We start from the raw sequence: 19,628 nt of genomic DNA on the forward strand, positions 1-19,628 counted from the left end.
ATGGGTAAGAGGCAAGGCATCTAGCAACACACCAATCAATAAAAGTTCATCAGTAGTTAAAATCCATGTCAAATTGGTTCCATGAATTTCAGTTGTGGATTGTCAATAAAACAGAAGAGGGGAGGGTTACATAACCTTATAATGTATGCATTTGTAACAGAGAGGTCGCTGGGTCACCGAGGTGACTAATGCATGACTGTCCTCCTCACTGAAGGCTGGACAGAGCCTGCTCCCTCAGAGGTTACCTGTGAATAGCTGTTTCATTAAAAAACTGTCTCCCTTCTCATTATGAGTTGTGGTGGCAGAATCTCTACATGATTACCGCATGAAATTCCCTGGGAATGGATGTCTCCTGAAAGCTGTTGGTTTGTCAACTAAACCTCCATCTAGTTGGCATTTATTTACTCCCACAAGGGCAAATGCAAGGGAACAGAAAGGAGGTCACAGAAGAAGGAAAAGTGAGGAATAAATATGGGGGTAACTGACTTACCTGTCAGGAGTGACTGCTGAGCAAAGATCTTCTCATCACAACCTTGACAATATATTGCTTTTAAAGCAACAAAAAAGGGAGCAGACAGGAAAAGAAAGCGGAAAAAGGAGAAACAGAGAAAAGGGAGTAAAGGGAAACTAATGAAAAGGAGGGAGAGAAGAGGAGGGGCTCTTCCTCTTGCAACATACAAAGTTCTCAGACACAGGATATGCTTATACCTGTGCTACACATCTCTGCTTGCCTTTGCATTACAGTATGGCAATTTCCAGGCAGTGACAAGCCACCCTAAATTCCCAGTTCTGAACACTTCCTGGAGTCCACGGAAGTCAAAATCGAGCCTCTTTAAACTCTGGGGTGCTTAAAATCTGTAACTGTAGGCATGTTTCACAGCCTGTGACAATCCCTGTTTAAAAGACATAGCTTTTTCTTCATGTTTTCTCTCTCTGTTGACTAATATGGGATTTAAAAAAAAATAGATATTCAATGGAAATACAATTCCATTTTTGACATGAGATTACTATAATCTCCTATTGCTGTACTTCAAAGGCCTTAATTCTTGGATTAATGTCCTTGGCCAGGATTTATTCTTTTACATGTTGGGCATTTTATTCTCTTAGGTGGAGGTCTTTTTTTGGTTCTAAAAATCTTTGCACTGGGGAAGGTCAACTTCATCGGAGAGGTGGAATTGGGCATGCAAGTTTGCTAAACAGCTCTCAAGCCTGGTCTTTTACACCTACAGCATTCCCACCAAAGGAAATGGAAGGCCTTTCCATGTCAGAAGAACAGACTATCAGAGTGAAGATTTGTCACAGATTTACTGACTGTCTGTGCAGCACAGCCTCTTTGCATTATGACACCATTATAGCACATTTTATTTTGTTAATGTTGTTTAGTGGAGGAACAAAAGTCTATCAGTTGTGCTCCGTAAATGTGCTCATTTGCTGTTTGGCATAAAATTACATACTCTTGTCCAACATGTTCATTCTCTGAAAGGACACTGGCAAATTTATGCCATTCCAATGAGTGTGTCAAAAGCCACATCAGTCTTGAAACAACCTATTTTTTACCTAATTAATAAAATGGTTAAACTGAGGATCAATTACAAATGTGACTGATTTGTGATGCAAGTGAAATCATCAAATGATGCAGAAAGATCTCTTCATGCAGGTAGACCTCCAGCTTCCAGTCTGGTTAACAGCAATAATATGATAAACGCGATAGGCAGAAAGAGCAGTCTGCTTCAGATCTTGAAAAATGATTTTGTGGAGAAGAAATGAGGACAGTAAGGATGTACTCATTTGCAGTTTAACAGGAACGTTGCAGGACTAGCCAAATAATTGTTCTGTCTGTGAACTCCTGCATTTATTAAGCTGTGGTAGGGTTGTCTCTTCATTTCCCTCCCTGATTGCCACCAGAACTGGACAAATGGGGGCAGGATGTTTTCAGCTAAGAACTTTTATCTCTGACATTCCTCCACTGATCCAGCAGCAAGGACGGTCCTTCTCAATTGCAAGGTGGGTTCTGAGAGACTCCAGTCTGATGTGAGGATGTCTTGGCACTATTAAACCAGTATATTATCTCTTTTCTGAAGAATTCATAACTTGGTTTAGAAAAAGGCACAGGGCTTCCTTCAGAACTGTAGAGGATTATTCACTAAAGGACTTCAGGAGAGTGGCCTAAGTATTTTTTTATGGGTTGTTTTGTTGTTTGGGGTTTTTTTAAATAACACATAAAATGTGTTATTTAAGTATTACTTAAATACTATACCCAATGCTTGGGTATATATGCTCAAGAATTAGTAACACAATATAATTACTGAAACTGTTGCCAAATCACACTTGCAGCACTTGCTTACAATTTTGTCTTAATCTTTTGGATCTAGCTTCTTAGTTGGGTCTTTTTAATCAAGCAGTCACAGAGAAATTAATTATCCTTAAATGCCATAAAATGTAATATTGAGGTCTGTTTTGGAAGTTTCAGAGGGCCAGCACACATATCTTCTTCTCAAGATCAACAAATGCGCTCATTTTTAAAAAACATTTTCTTAGCAGAAGCTGGAAAAACTGGGTACATTTTATCCCAGGATACAGACAAAGCTACCACTGATGAGATTCCCACAAGTTGTGCTGTGACAAATTTGGCCCCTGGCTCTGTTTTCAGTTAGTATATCTTTTTTAACTGTCTAAAATTTTTCTTGTTGGCTTGAGAACGTAAGAGAAACAAGGCAAAAAAGGCAGCTAAGTAAGTGCACCATGTTAGGCCTGGAAGACTTCACTGTAGACTGAAAAAGATACCATGTGTGGGGGCTAATAAATCCAGCATCTCCAGTGGTTTCTCAGTAGCAAAGGAAACGGTGAAGCAAAATCTCTGGAGAATGCCAAAACTGAGCTTCAAGTGGGACAGCAAGAAGTAGATGCAGTCACCATCAAATGGGAACCTGAGGCTGAGGGAGTATGACAGCTCCCTTTTTGAGAACCTACTCAGAACCTAAAGAAATCTATGAACTAGAACAACTCAGTGCACTCTTGTCACACCCTTCATGTGTTGCATAGGTAGGAAAGAATTTAAGAGCTAAATGGAAACACTATTAACTGACTGATGCCATGCTATCCAACATTTCATGCTTGCTAGAGCAATGTTGTAGGACAGTAAAATGCAGCAGCTGACCTCATTAGGTAAAACAAGATCAACCTTTCCTGAATGATGTACTACAGAAGTATCTGCTTGACGAGGCACAACTAGAAGGCTAAATCTTTTCAATATATTGATGGATTGCAGTTTCTTAAATAGGATATTGATTTATCCTACCACATAGGAAGAAAAGACATTAAAGGAAAATATAAAAAAAAGAAAACCAAGAACATTTTAATCTATGATCCTGATTCCAAATTCAAATGAGGAAAATAATCTTACGAGTAGCTGTTAAAGACAATATTCTTAGTTTATGAAAGAAGAGCAATTTCCTCTTCTCCTAGTCCAAATAAAAAGACACACAGAATAATAAGTACAACTCAAAATACGTAAGCCAAACACTAGTTCACAAACTGAATGGCTAGCTGTATAGATGTCCCTATTTTCCATAGCATCCTTAGCACACACAGTCACAACATTGTAAAGTATTAAAGAAAATGACCTACCTAGTCTCCAGTGGGATGTTACTGTTAAGTAACCAGTTGTCCTGGGCATGGGCTGGCTCTTGAGTACTGGCTGGTTGTTCTCCAGAGAGAGAGTGATCTGTAGGAGCTGGGCTGGGGTTGCTACGTGGAGTGAAGTTCCCTCTGTTTAGGGAATTGATGGAGGCCGCGTGATGTTGATTTGGGGTGTGAGCATGTGATATTGGAGGTGGTGGAGTTCTAAGTCTTGAATGATTTTGAAGATTTGGAGGATGATCTAAAACACAAGTAAAATATTTTTAAGGTTCATGATTTGAATTATTCCATACTGTGCTCATTTATGTACAGGCACTTCTAAAAGGTTTGAAGGCTGGCATGCCACATATCCTAAATCAAACACAAAAGGGTAAGATAGCCTTGGTTCCATATGCTCTAATGACATATGCATTGATCCCCTCCCAGACGGCTAGAAAAGTAGTTTGGTTTCATGCACAGAAGTTGTGAAAGCTCACACCAAGTTATGATAAAGCATGAAAAATATAACCAGCCTGGATAGATAACATTTTAGAGTAATTTTATGATGGATATACAGCTCCCAGTGAAGTTTGTTCTGTTTTGCCCTAGAACTTTAAATAGTTAAGTCAACAAGAAGGCTGAGAATATATTTAATCATAGACTGAGTTTAGGGAAAGCCATAAAACTGTGTCAGTTACACAATTTAACAAAATCCAACAGTTTGTACTTAGAGATGTACTCAAACTGAGTAAAAAATGCAAGTGGCATAAAAACTGAGGTGTCAGGAAAATGAAACAACATATGGTGAAGAAAGATGTAAAGATCAGTGATATGGCTACTTTGAGTAAAACTCAAAGTATTTGTTAGCCAACAGTCTGAGGGAGGTAGACTGTGGAAGGCAAACACTTTAGAAAGGTCAAGCTAGTACTGATTATACTCGTATTTGTGTTTTGTGGGTTTTTTAAACTAATCATCAAAGATTTTTTTCACATGTTTTCTGCAAACAAAGAAAAACTAAAATATTTGATGGAACTGGAGGAAGACTGACAGTTCAGCATACTGCATATGGGATACAGGAATCTTATTCCTCTGTGATTTTAGTAGGTTTATGCTTGAAAGTCACAAATGCACAACACTTATCCAATACATTATCTGAAAAACATGTACATCCCATCAATTTAATACTTACCAGACAGACTTCTGTATCATGAAAAACTAACACTCATTTACTGTCTAATTAGAGAGCTCAGAACTGAATGAACTATACATAGTCCTAAATTACAGTGAATGGTATCAAAACTACCATGACATTTAATGACACTTTTGAAATCTAGATTAGAACTTAGATTCAGTAGAGGAACAGATAAAGCATTTACAATATCTCTGTAGCCCCTTGGATATTTAGACATGCAAGATAGAACATTAAGAGGTATGAGAGACATCCCATCCCTTCTCTCTTCACCCTGTATTGACTCACACTACCTTACCATTAACTATGGCTGAGCATATAGAAAACTTAGAGTGGTTGAGTTGGTCTAGCAAAAAAATAGAAGGTGTTAATTACAAAGGGGCCATTATTTTGTTTGAATGTGTATTTACCTCTGGCTCTGTTAGGTTAGATGTGGGACTAGGGGTATATATTCCATGGAGAGAACTGAGTGCTTTTAGGGTCCCAATCCATTTTACCCTATACTCCGAGAAAGGTCAGAGAAATAGTCTATATATATCTATATATATATATCTATATATCTATCTATATATAAAAAGTATATAATATATACTTTATATAAATAGTACAAATATAAATAGCATTCATATACAAAAGTGCTCTATTGTATATCAGTACAACAGAGAATGCCACACTCCACAAAAGGAGGTCTATACCGGTCATTACATTTAGACAAATAGATTCTTCCCAGTAATCTAATGGAGTATTCAGAAGTCTGACTTAGCAAAGCTCATCCAAAATTAATAATGCCAAACTGGACTCTGACCTAACACTAGCTAGCCCTGGCAAATTCTGTACATCAACCAGCAAAATAAAGGGAAGGACGGAGCAATGACCAGGGACTGTACAGACAAGAAATATCAGAACTAAATCATGTCTGACCTCAGCTCTGCAACACCACGTGAAGCAAGGTGTCCAGCCGTCCTTGGTCTGGATATTACTGGGGACTGTCATTTAACTGAAGCCCTGACCATGGAGATAATAAAAACAACAGTGGAAGAATCTTACTGCTCGCTTAGTTATATTAGTACTCCTTTTCCCATGCAACAGACAGCGGCCGTGACTGCTCAGCCTGGCCCCCTTCGCTGAGAGGCAGCAAAAAGACAGGAGGATAGGCACAGAACACACCAAAACCTGCTGTCTTGCAAACATGTCTGCTGGTCGTCAAAGGAGGACAGGGACAGTTTATTAAATCCAGGCTGAGAGAGATGGATGCAAATAGAGGATTTCCAGCTTTTAGGGCTGTCAGTCTACCACCGTTCACAAGAACGTATTTCATCCCAGAGAAAATGACTTGTCTAATCAGGAGCAACATACCAAAGGTTTCCAAGACCAGATACCACAGTTTTCATTCCAATGGATGCCTGAGATGAATACTCTGTGCAAACAAGAAAGGGGGGCAAATGGGTGAACCCTGGACTATGCAACAGGCACTTTGTGAAGTTCTCCTGCTATGAGTTGACTTTCCCTACTGGAGACACTATCTTCAGACTGTGAGTCAGAGCCTGTTTCCAAAGATCTATTATGTAAACTCCAATTTACACCCTATTATTGCAGACACATTGCACATGCTATTATGGATAATGCTTTCGAATCAAGTAAAAATGTGTCATTTTCATTCTCGATTTGCATACTCTCTGTGATTTCTTTGCTAAGTAAAGACAGCACATCCATCTTATTCTGGTTTCACAGGATTTCATCGCTTGTATTTCTTTTTTTCTGACATTTAGGTAGCTTTTCCTTGCAGAATATTTTTATTTTCATTCATATACAAATTCTGAAAACTTACGTCATGTCTGAGCATTACTGAATTTAATATACCTTGACTAGGATTAGCAACTATTTCCCTTGCTTTATGATTCCTTTTTTTTTTTTTTTTTTCCTTCTCAAGTTAAGGAACATTAGAAAAAAGGTGTAGATGAAAGCACAAGTTATGAAATCTTACTACTGAAAATTACTGCAGCTGTGCAGGATTTTTTTGATGTGACAAAAGTATTGAGGTTCTTACCCTCTGCGGTTACCAAAGATCCTATGGGATTTGCAAAGGATAAGAGAAGCTCACAAAGTTAATTCTTTCTTGATTTCCTAAAATCACAACTGTCCCTTTATTTGAACATGCTCTTTTCAACTTGTTCCACAATGTTTGAGTAATATAAACTGTGCAGTTATATTTCCCCACAGGAAGGAGAACCGTAATGCTGGCTGCAGTGGCTCTCTTACATCATGTATGTACATGAATCTTATACAGTGGTAAGATGCTCTGATTATCCCGCTATACATTATATATAAACACTGTATTTTTATAGCTGCTTAGGCAGCACTGAATTCTTGTAGATCTCACCACCTAGGCAGGGGAAGTCAGATAACAGCTTTCTACATGTAGCAGCAAGCCTGTACTGGGACAACAGCACCACAGGAATTCAGAAGGCTTTATAGAGGAGCCTCTGCACAAATTGTACTAGGTTCATCAAGACCATTCTTAACAAACTATAACATGGCTAACTGTGATTAATTGTACGTTACCTTGGCTTACTCAAAAAGAGATCATTTTCAGCATTTGTCTTCTCACAGTTTTCCTCTGGTTTCCAAAAAGACACAGAGTTTATTATTCCCTTTCTACTAGTTGGAATGAAAAGCCTAACATAAGCTATTCAGGACCAGCTAAACTAAAAAAGTACTGAGGAATAAAAGAAACACCTTATAAAACACCCCCCACCCCCCCAACCCCCCTTTAAATTTCTAATAATTTCCAGAACCAAGCAACACTGTTTATGGGGTGATCACTTGGTGGATAAGGATTTGGCTGGATGGTTGCAGTCAAAGAGTTGTGGTCAATGGCTCAATGGATTGAAAAAAGCCTTGAGGAGATCTTGGGGTGCTGGTTGATGAGAAGCTCAAAATAACCAAGCAATGTGCACTGGCAGCCAAGAAAGCCAACAGTATCCTTGTCTGCATCAAAAGAAGCGTGGACAGCAGGTCAAGGGAGGTGATTCTCCCCCTCTACCTCATTCTCATGAGACCCCACCTGCAGTGCTGTGTCCAGCCCAGGGACCCCAACTCAAGAAGGACATAGACATGTTGGAGCAAGTCTAGATGAGAGCCATAAAGATGATTAGACAGCTGGAGCACTTCTTCTATGGAGACAGGCTGAGTTGGGATTTTTCAGCCTGGGAAAGAGAAGGTTCTGGGGAGACCTCAGAGCGGCTCCCAGTGCCTAAAGGGGCCGACAAGGACGCTGGAGAGGGGCTTTGGGCAAGGGCAGGTAATGATAGGACAAGGTGTATTGGCTTTAAACTGAAAGAGGGTGAGTTTAGATTATATATTGGGAAGAAACCCTTCCCCGTGAGGGCGGCGAGGCGCTGGCCCAGGCTGCCCAGAGCAGCTGTGGGTGCCCCATCCCTGGCAGGGCTCAAGGCCAGGCTGGACGGGGCTGGGAGCAGCCTGGGCTGGGGGGAGGGGGCCCTGCCCAGGGCAGGGGGTGGGACTGGGTGGTCTTGAAGGTCCCTTCCAACCCAAATCATTCTGTGATTCTATGATTTTTGCCTTGAAGAGACAGCAAAAGAGCCCTCCCAGTCTTAGACACCAGGTGCCAATGAAATAGAGCACCAGAGATAATTCAACCTTTCTAGCAGATAGGCTGGCACTGTGGAAGTCTAAATAGCTCAGAACTTAATGAACACCCCTGTAAGCCTCATTTTCTCTAAAGAGTCACCAAAGTGTGTCAAATATGAAAAATGTCAGTATTCAAATGTAATGAAACACTGGAAATCTGATTGCAAAAAACACCAGTAGAAATCAAGTTGTCTTTGTGTTGCTTTGTAGGGGTTTTGGGTTTTTGTTTTTAGGTTTTTTTAAACATTAAAAAGTTGTTGACTAAGATTGGCTTGGTAACCACAGATAAAAAAGAGCTGAAAGATAACTCAGTTAATGAAGCTTGTACTTGGCACATATTAGAGAGTCTTGACAGAATCCTGTGAATGAAGAACTGAATAATTGTGAATCATAAAAGGATTACCAATGAGGAGCCAATATGACAAAATTTGAATAAAAGGTCTGAACCCCATGTTCCTTTCCTTTCCCTTAATCTTTAATGAGTAGCACTGTTTTGAATTTAGTCTATGTAACAGTTACACTTTCTGATTCATTAGGTTTTGGGATTGTATTTAGGGCAAATGTGCTAACCTCAGAGTGAAAAATATGTTCTCATTTTTTTCCCAGCTTCTCCTGTTCCTCCACACATTTGTCATATGTATGTCTGCTCATATTCAGACGGCCTGACTGGTGTCTGGGTTAGGTACAGGAAATACTTCTCTTTACTCACTGTATATAGTGCCAGGTGGAATGAATCACTTATTGCTCCCTTGAACTTAAACTCCACAGTAGTCATGATGACTATGTTGGTAGTGTGACTTTGGGCAATCGTGCTTGTACCCACACACAGAAAAATCCACCCCCCTGTTGCAGAGGAAACAATCTTTTTTAAAATAATGACCTCTGCATTCAACTGACAGAGCAGCTAAGAGCCTTGCTTCAGCTCCAGGACCATCTTTCAGCCTGCTGCAGATGTACAGTCACAGCACTCACAAAACCAGCCAACTGAAATTACCTTCATAGGCTCCTTGTCCCTTTGGGTGCCCCTGGGTATGGAAGCTGGGGTGCTTTCACTCATTAATCTGATGAGCCACCTAAGGTCAGGTGGACTACAAAAGACTGAACTGGGTCTTCCCCAGCACCCTTGTAGCGGCCACAGAGAGTTTGCTTTTAAAGTGAGACAGCTTGCCGGAAGCAGGTACCCTATCAGACACATGGCAAGCCAAGGACAGCATTTACACAATGAAAAGCAAGCAGAATATTTAACTCCCAAGTTGCCAGATAATGAAAAAATATCAGGAGGTAAATCAGAGTGGGAGATACTGTCTGCACAGAGGGTACCTTGGTGGCTTCTGGTGACAGCCAGGATCAGCTGCAGACCAAGCTTTCCTCTTATCTGCATAGAATCCAGCTGAATATGCAACACCTGGACTGAGCTGAAGCAATATGCAAAGGTGGCACCTCTGTCCTACCAAGCAGGTCTGTCTCAGGGCTGTTACCGATATTCTGCAATCTAGAGGGGAATTTCCCCTTTCAAGGAATGTCCTACAACAGGCTTTGTCTACATGAGACAGTCAGGCAGTCTAATGAGGAAGCCCACAGAATGGTGACAGAGATGCAGTGAACCAGGTCACTGCATTCAGATGATTTATCTGTGTAGAGATGCCCATATTCCCCCACTAACACTTAGAAACTGGAATTAGTGGTACGATTTGAGTGACTGAATCTCTCCTTAAGAAGCACATCCACTGAACTTAAGCCTAGCTTCTCCTACTATCAAGAGCAATGTTTGCACCATCCTGTGAAATACATCTTTTTCTGTAGCAACATCTTGTGCTGCTGGTTTTCAAAATGCTAAGCCAAACAACACTGAATAATAAGGAAACAGAACTGATGAATAATCTTCATTAAGTAACAAAAGAACAATGGGAAAGCTACCTTGATGCGATTTTTTTCTTTTCTTTTCTTTTCCTTTCTTTTTTTTTTTTTTTTTTTAAAAAAAAAAGTAACAACAGAATAGGGAGCTCTGTTCTACCAAAGGACTCTCACGAGGGAAAAGCATAGTCTTCACCATGCTTTAGAATCAATGGTGTGTACATTCTGGTTCTAGAGAGTATTCTGGTTCAGAGTCCTCTCAAAGCTGAGCTCTTTGAATCCCAGTCTTCACAGCCTTGTATTTCACTTGTACTTTATAATGTTATCTGCACAGACATACAACCGACTATGTTTTATGGATGATTCAAGCCTAAGAAAAACCTTCCTATGCACACCTGTATTATAAATTTGGTGCAGTCTTTTGTTCAGAAAAATCCTACAAGCATTGGAAACCATTTAATAGAAGCAAATGGCTATACAGATGTAAATACTTCCGAACGTTCCTCTCAATGTGCAACTTGGACACTGCATTTGCAATAACCAGTGCAACAATAAGTGGATACCTACAAAGTTGCAGAACATAAGAACTGTAGTGAATTTTCATGACAACACTACCTATCTGTGAATGTCTTCAGCCACTACCCATCCACAGCTATTTTATACACTGCTGGTAAAGCTACATATACCAGGACCAGTGAAAAAAAGACTGTCTAAGTATCAAAATCTAAACTTGACCTCCAGCAGCGTACAATGTCTAAAAAATGCAATCATTCTTCATCTTGCAAACAGACTGCAACCTCTAGCAAGTGGAAATGGAGGACCTAGAAACCACACAGCAGATAAAATCGTACCTTGTCACTGACGGACAAGTCTAGGCTTTATAAAATATAAGGACTCAAAACTGAAACATTTCCAGGCTACACCTATGCTTAAGTAACTTCATTTGTTAGATGAATTACACAAAAAATCAGGCCCACCTGGAGGGTACATATTTGCATGTAAAACCAGTTGAAGCTCCTCTCTAGCTGCACAGACAACACTTAATAGGCTTTACTGTTTATAGAAAACAATAGGCACACCAAATCAAGTCCAAAACAGCCATCTCCCCTGTATTTTTCTCATCAAATGTGTACATTACATGCAAACTTTCCTCTCAAGTGCCAAAGTGCCTTTGCAAAAGCAAAATATTGACTTTTGGGTTTGAAATCAATTTTTTGTTTGATGCTAGGCTGTCAAACTTTGGCTGTACATAGTCAACGAGAGCTCTGGGTGGTTGTTTTTTCATCAGTATGCATCTGATTGAATCGAACACCCTACAAGTAATGCTTTTAAAAAGGTCCAGGTCACTGTCAAAGGATGATATGCAGACTTTTAACCCATGGTGTTCACTATTTAACTTAGTAAAAAGGAATCACGGACTAATAAAATCAAGACAGAGTATTACTATTTAGACTCTTGACACTTTATGAAGAGTCACTGCCTTAAACAGATGAAAGTGAAAAAAAAACAAACCAGAAAATCTGGCAGAGTGAAAATGAGTTAAATAAATTTAAATAACATTTTTTAAGTTCTTAAATAGTTACTGGAAACATGGGAAAGTAGCCTTTACAGTGTTGAAGTAAGAAAATTTTCTTGCAGCCCTGGATTTTCTGCTTGACTTACTGAAAAGGAACACTTTTAACCACCCTGATACCATTCACTGCAGGCAATGATACCCTTCGAAGGCTCAAGGTGGTGAACTGCTGGCCTTTCTGGTCTAGGCATATATACAAAAAAATAAACATATATTTCTATACATAACAATGCATCATTATAGATCCTTCTCTCTCAAACATAAAAACTGACCATGACTCTCGCTACTCTGGTGAGATGCTGCAGTCACCCATATTGTGCCCTCAGCTCCTCAGGTCTGGAAACTCATAACTACAAGTCTCTTAATTTTCAGAAGGATACTCAGATCACTCTGCTGTGCCATTTTACTAGCACTGATGGCTTCCATGAATTCCCTTCCAGTTAAGTGACTGAGGATTACCCACCTCCACTGCATCTTAAGGGGAGACAGCACCTTCACATGAGGCAAGAAAATCCATTGACTTGAGTGAAGGATGGCACATCCATGCTGTGATTTTGAGTTGCTACAAATCACACTCATCAAAAGTTTCTATGCATGTATGCGTAAAACTGCAACCTACCTCCTGAAGAACTGGGAGCCTGCAGCTCTCTTTTTTCTAAGAGATGTAGGAAGCCAGTAGTTCTGAAAATGTGTGCCTTTTGGGGAGTGATAAAAGGTGTATTCAGTTCCCCATGGTTTATATATTGCAATGCTATATATAAATTGTTTGCAGTCGGTCAGGATATCTCAGTAGCTGTGGTTTGCGCAATGCCTGTGCCACTTGGAGGATTACCCCCCACCAAGTCTCCTTTGAGGAGTGTCCAACTTGCACAGGCTCAGCCCAAGCAGCTGCCTTCCATCGCTCATGCATAAAAGGCCTGGAGAAATGGAAATAACTCTCAGACTTGTTCCCCCTCCCCGCCCTGTGAATTGAAGAAACACAACTATTCTTACACCTAAGGTTATCCTTCTTGAAAGAGATGTGGCACATTTCTCTGATGTCTGCAGTTCATTGACTTGAGGCACAGAGGAACTCTTTTGTATAAAGGGAGTTTAACTGGTTTCCCTGCATATGGTGTCTCCCGTGTCTGTTGTGTGTTTTTTTTTAATACAGTTACATATGGAGACAAATACATGAACAAACAGAAAACCACACAGTTCAGCCTTGTCCAAACCAGACATGATTAGCTGGTACAGTTACATTGGCAAATTTCAGAATTGTTTGTGTAAAGCAGTTCTCCAAACTAAAGTACATCCACAAAAGGTGCCTTTGGCTGCTGTAATAGCAAATAAACTCAGGATTTTGCCAGCACAGCTCTGTCAAATATTGTTGGGGTTTTTTTATATATACCTATATCGGTAAAGCTTTGAAATATAGACCTGATCTTTGCCTGTTTTTCCCTAAAAATAAAATGAACAAACAGTCTCTATTTTGCTTACGTCCTTCAAAAATCTTATCTAAACTGCAGTGCCATTGTGACTTAGCTGTAAACAAACAAACAGAACTGACAGATCCCCAGCTCCATCAGTAAAGCTGACTATTTATAGTAGCCGAGGAAATAGTCTGTTTTATATAATTTTTACAATGTTGTGACAATCCAGAGACCATCCTTTTGTAAATATGAAGCAATACAACTTCCATGCAGTTTGACTGTGTGACAGGATCAGGTCTGCACCCTTAGCGGTCTGGGTGAAAGATTGATACGTTGCAAAGACATTTTCAAAATTTACTGTATTCAGTGTTAACTTGCAAGCTTTAGGTCTGGATTCTGACCTCCGAGGGGCATACAATTCCCAGAGCCACCAGGCAGCTGCACAGCACAGACATCAGAGGGAGGGTTTTGTCCCTTACTTTTTCATTTGTACATGTCCCAGGCTTGTGAATGAATCAGTCTCTGGAAATGCAAAATTCCGTTATTTCACAGCAAAGGGCTTATGGAATGTGACATGGTGTGGTGTAGCACAATGCCAATGAGCACTAATGATTTTAATTATTTACTCTAGAGAAAAAAAAAAAGGGATATTTCATGTTGGCAGCAACTGAAATAAACTAATTCAAGTCTTTGCCGGCAAATGGAGATTTTTTTTCATTACTTTAGATTAACTTCTGCACATGCTGCCACCCAGGTGCCACCAAACAGAGGCCCTGCACAGTACAGAACTAGTTAAACAGATTTTCCTTTGTTAACCCCTCCTTACCCCCATCCTCCTTTTACCTCCTTTTAATTTTATTTTTTTTTCTGCCTTTAAAGTTTTAACAAAACCATTTGTGTTAAATACCTCCAAAGTGCAATGCAAACTGGTGACGATTCTATCTGACAGCTGTGACGGATGTGACGTCTGTCACTGTGATTAATACCTACATCCCCTGCCCCATCCACTGTGTATACAAAAGCCTTTGATTTCCTTTGGTGAAAACCATGGGTGCAGTTAAGTGTAAAATCTCTCTGCACAGGTGGAAAACCTTATTCCCTTTGGCACAGGAATCTGATTTGTGAGAGCTGGGCTCCATGACCTTTCCCTTCAGGTTCTATTTGACATTCTCGGAAGCACGATGGCAGAAGGCTGCACTCCAAATAATTCTGAAACAGACATAAAACTTTTATATTTTTATTAACACTTGAAGAGGCCACTAAAAGAAAATCAAAACTATGAATCTGTCAAGACACCTTCAGCAATGCTGCACTTTGTTCACTAAAGTACCATGACGGAAGGGCAATGTAGTTTATCCAGTGTGTATGTTTGTCTGTCTATTCATGATGTCTCCACCCTTAAATATCTCAGTACTGATTAATACAGTCCCTCTGGTAACACACTTTTGAGAGGAAATATTTATGATGAGTCTTTTTTATGATTAGTCTCATTTATCACATTCTTTTTATTTTGCTTCTACCATTTTATGATATAAATCTCTAGCATGTAACAAAGATCATCAAAACTATAAATACACATAGACCTAAATATTAATAGATCTTGAAGCCTTTTCTGCATGTTCTGATGTCAATTTTTTACCCTATTATTCTGAATGTACCTTTGTGTATCTCTCTGCCTTGTTAGAGATAGACAGAGATGTACAATTGTATATAGTGCTACAGAGACAGAAAAGACATGTTACAGTTGAAAGGTTTTGATCTTTCCTTAACTCCCGATCTTAACTTTTTTGTTTGCCTACGAGGAGGTATTGCCTTTACTGGTATCACACATTAAAGTGATGCTTGCTGCCCATTAACTTTCATCTCAGAAAATGGGCTAATTTAAAGTGAATAAATAAAAAGGATTCTTGTAGAACAAAAAGACTGCCCTAGCCTTTCTGCAAAAAATTGTATCAGAATTATTCTTCACTATCCTAATGCTTATTGTGGTGGTGGGTTTTTTTCAGTACAGAAGAAACTGAGAAAAACCACTATAGCAGGTGATATACAGCAGTTACTGTCAAGTGCACAGGACAGAAAAAAGTTCGAAAGAGACATACCTATTTCTGCAAGTCATACATTGTAGACACAAGTCTACAAACTGCTCATGTGTGAAAATGCCACTGGATTACTGATACCTCTAAGTATGCAACAGGGAGATTTTCAGGTGCACAAACAGAAGTTAGACACCATCTCCCTTTTACGCCCTTGGCACTGTGCTGCTCAGTGACATCTGCGACCTTGAAAACTTCACCACAAAAATTGTAAGATGAAGCCTGGAATTACCAATATTAGTGCAGACCCCTGAAGCCAGGTGCTTAGATTGTTTAATAATGTACTTTGAAAACAGATAGTCCTAGCACTAACTGAAGTCCAATGTTAGCTGAAGATTCCCTTAGCGTGTGGACATTCAGGAGAGTGACAATGCACTCAGGTAACACTTCAGCATGAAGTGTGTGACTTTAAAGCTCAGATTATCATGAAAGATGAATTTTCTAAGGTTCTTTTCATTACTTTCTGTAAGTGCTCTTGACATTCTCTGAAGCAGTTTAGGAGAGCTTCCTAGGAAAAATGTCAAAATAAAGTCGTAATTTTCTTATAATATTGTTCAACAAAATGTGAGCATGGCATGATTTAGAAATGAAGTTCAGCAATTTATGAAGACGGTGCACACATGCACACACCTATATATTATTGAAGGCTTCAGTGTGATCAAAACAATAAACAATAATTTCATATGTGCATTGTCAAAGAGCTAGAATAACTGGTTGATGTAAACGGGATTTTATATGACCTTCAAGTATTCTAACAACATACATTTCAACTATATATGAAACTTCTGTTTCAAATATTGGTAGCTATTCACTGATCAAACTGATTTATACTGGCTTCATACTGGAAGCATTTGCTATAAAATCTATACCACTTCTAACTCTTTTTAAAAACAGAACAAATAAGGTTCAGTATGAAGTCATATTAAAATACCACCTTGCTTTTTTAGGAACAATCTTGTTAAAACTAGTTCACTATCTGCCACAGCCACCAACTGGCACAACTCCATGAGGATGATAAAATTTTTTGGTTTAATTAAAGAGATGACCATAAAGTTATATTTTATTATTGGTAACTCAAGAACTACGTGTGATAAAGGTGTTGTTTATTTGTTTGTTTTTTTTTTTTTTTTGATCCCTTTATAGTCCCAGAGCCTCACCTACCCCCAAGCTGAATGATGTACAGTCTGGAACAGACCCATCATAAACCCAGGCTGTAAATTAAACAGTGGGATAAATAACTGGCTGGAGCGTTTTAGGAATGCTAACATAACACATGTTAGTCAGTCTACTGTGAGGGAACTTCTTTCAAAAAATACATTTCTCAAGTAGAAGTACAATTACTTAATAACATGATTTAAATGAATAACGGCTGGGTATTTTTAGCTATAAGGCTTAAATTTCACGGGTTGTGTTTATGCATAGAACATTGGATTACTTACTTTTATCCTAAAGGTTCCTAAATCACATCAAATATTTACCAGATTGAATATCCAAATTACAGGAAAGAATCATATAACTCATCACTGGAAGGCCATCATGCCTGCCAAAGAACACAATGGCTGCTGCATGAAGGGCGAAGCCCTGACTCCACTGAAGACAACTGCCAAACTCTGGAAGACTTTAGGAAGGCTGGAATTCTACAACTCATCTTCTCAAAAAAAAAAAAAAAAAACAACCAACAAACCCCCTTTAATACTTGAGGGGAACTTTTAATAGTGGAAATCAGGCAGGACTTTCTTTATTCTTAAGTTCCAGTGATCAAACCATGACAGGGTCAGTTCTGTGTTTGCCATTACGGATCTAGCAACCTACCTCCCTGTCAGTGTAGCTATTTGGAAAGAAATGTGCAGAAACCCCCACAGAGATACGCTGCCCTTGATCTGCAGCAGAACTCCTGTATTGTCAATACTCGCCTTGATCTGCAAGGTAACTCTTGATGTCAGCGGCAGTTTTGTGCACTGTGTGGGCAGTATATGGCTCCTGAGGAAAGTTTTAGAAGCTGGGGATGCATTGAGATTCATGAGCATTTGATGCCTCACTGGAGAAAAACAAATGAGCCGGGTTTGTGGATACAGTCAGTGAGGAACACACAACTGCAGCCAGAAAAAAAACCATCACACTGAAAAATTACAAATGAAGCTAGAGAAGAAGAGCAAGAGAAAGGCAGAGAAAGGTTAGCCTTGAAGAAAGGATCATTGATGGAAGGATCACATTGTCTTCTGACCTATCAATTTCCTTCTAGACCATCCCTGACCTCCCCCCATCAGCCAAATCGAAACTCCTCAAGCCCAGCCAAACTGCCCTTAAAACCAGACCTTAGAAGCCATATAAACCAGAGGGCTTGGAAGCGGATGCTCAGATTTCTCTGCACCCCTCTGCTACCCAATCCAGCCTGTTATGTACTGGAAAATTCATACACAACACACCAGACTTCTCCCTGAAGCGAACCCACAGACCCAACGCTGATGGGATCTTCTGAACTAAGAGATGGCCTGTCCTCAGAAAAACTGGGTAGCAAGAATTTACACTCTCCATTTCTTCAAATTCATGGCAGTAAAACAGTCAGTTACAAACCCCCAAAACTTCTGTGTAATTGTACAGTGTCTAGCAGAGGAGTAAAGTGATATTCTCCCTGTTTGGGACATGATGGTTTTAAATAACCTATCTGGTATACACTGTAGCCAGAAACATAAATAATATTTTTTATGGCATAGCAACTTTCACTCTAGATTTTCCAGGTAATTTACAGCATTAATTAGTTAAGAGCATCTGATAACAGGACTCCATATTAAAATGATTATGGCTATAATTAAAGGTAATGAAATGATGAAAGGACCTGTGCTCAATTTGTACATTAAAATAGTGAACTCTGAAGTAATGAAAACAAAATCGAGCACAAAGATTTGTGACTAAGTAAACATGAGCTTATGTATTTCATTTCTCTAGGCCAATTCTGCCTCTAGCTAGGAATATGCATATGTGCAATCTGAAAGATTTGGTTAAAGCCTTGCTGTGGTACAGAGATTAACACCAGAAGAGCAGCGAAAAAGTGAGACCAGTAAGGCTCGCAGGGTCCTGGAGCAGCTGTTAAAATTGGATGACTGAGCTCCAATGTTTCAGGCTTTCAAAAGGAAATGGTTTGGATGGCAGTGATGGGAATACTTCAAGATCTGTTGTCCGTCTTGGTCCCATTCTTGCAGGTCACATATTGCATGCATTTAGAATCTTTCTCTTTTGGACAGGTATATTTGCTGAGATCAAGGATGCACCCTGAATAAGCCTTTATCCCCATGTGTGAAGCACAGTGGGCAATGCAGGCCAGCAGTTGCACGGTCCCCCTGCAACTGCTGAATCCAAATACAACATGGTGCTGCTGTGGCAGGGTAGGAAGGTTGGCCAAGAAACAGCTTTGTGCAGAGGTCAAGAGTCCTTCAACTGGAGGGAGGAGGGAAAGCACAGACCTACAGATAATACCTGACTGAGAGTATGGCTGGAATCCAGCATTCTGGAGGTATTTTTTTTCATGAATCTCAGAAACAGGTTATTTCCAAAACAGCACAAGTAATAATGTGTGGCTTTCTGATGGCTGTTTGGTAGTGTGCATATTTTGGCTGACCTGCAGGCCAGTGACAAAAAGAATGGGCATCACTGTAATTCTTCTTGTCCTTTCTTCCTCAAACTTGTAGAAATTTGGTATGAGACCTCTGCTCCCCCATCAAGCGGCCAAAACTGGCCAACAGCTTAAAAAAATACATGCAGAGTGTCAGGCAGACAGGCAATACAGCTATTCAGGCCTTATTTCCTTAGGAAATACAGTTTATAAGGAAGGTGATTGCATCAGGAGGACAAATACAGATTGATATGCATTATGAAATATTCTTTAACAAACCTCCTGAGATTATTGCTTTTCTTTAGTCACTACAAATGCAGACAGTGTATGGTCTTCTTTTGGTAAGATGTTGCCTCCGCCTTGAAGAATTCAAGATTTTATGGGGAGAAGAAGAAAGTGGTGAAGATCATCTTTCTGTCTTGGAGGAAGCTCTGTTTTATTTTAGGAATTAGTATAAAAGCTCCAGTGAAGTGACACATGACCTAAGTGTTTCAGTGCAAAAAGAGCTTTTTTTTTCTTCCTTCCTCTAAAAGATACTAGGATCTCCATGAGATCATCCACAGAAGACAATATACAGCTTATGATGAGGGACTCTCCAGTCAAATGGACTCCTTATAACGATGGAAGG

General features: G+C 39.6%; 1 protein-coding gene across 6 annotated transcripts in view; it reads right to left on the reverse strand.

The window, feature by feature from the left end:
• Nucleotides 1–19,628, reverse strand: part of TENM4 (teneurin transmembrane protein 4) — a 358,763-nt gene that overhangs the window by 216,172 nt on the left and 122,963 nt on the right. For all 6 annotated transcript variants that reach the window (XM_040584319.1, XM_040584315.1, XM_040584317.1 and 3 more), the window contains one exon: nt 3,628–3,880. In XM_040584319.1, coding sequence (XP_040440253.1) covers nt 3,628–3,880 — 253 coding nt within the window. The remainder of the gene's footprint in view (nt 1–3,627; nt 3,881–19,628) is intronic.

This window comes from Falco naumanni, chromosome 2 (genome assembly GCF_017639655.2).
Source record: "Falco naumanni isolate bFalNau1 chromosome 2, bFalNau1.pat, whole genome shotgun sequence".
NCBI classification, from domain to species: Eukaryota; Metazoa; Chordata; class Aves; order Falconiformes; family Falconidae; genus Falco; species Falco naumanni.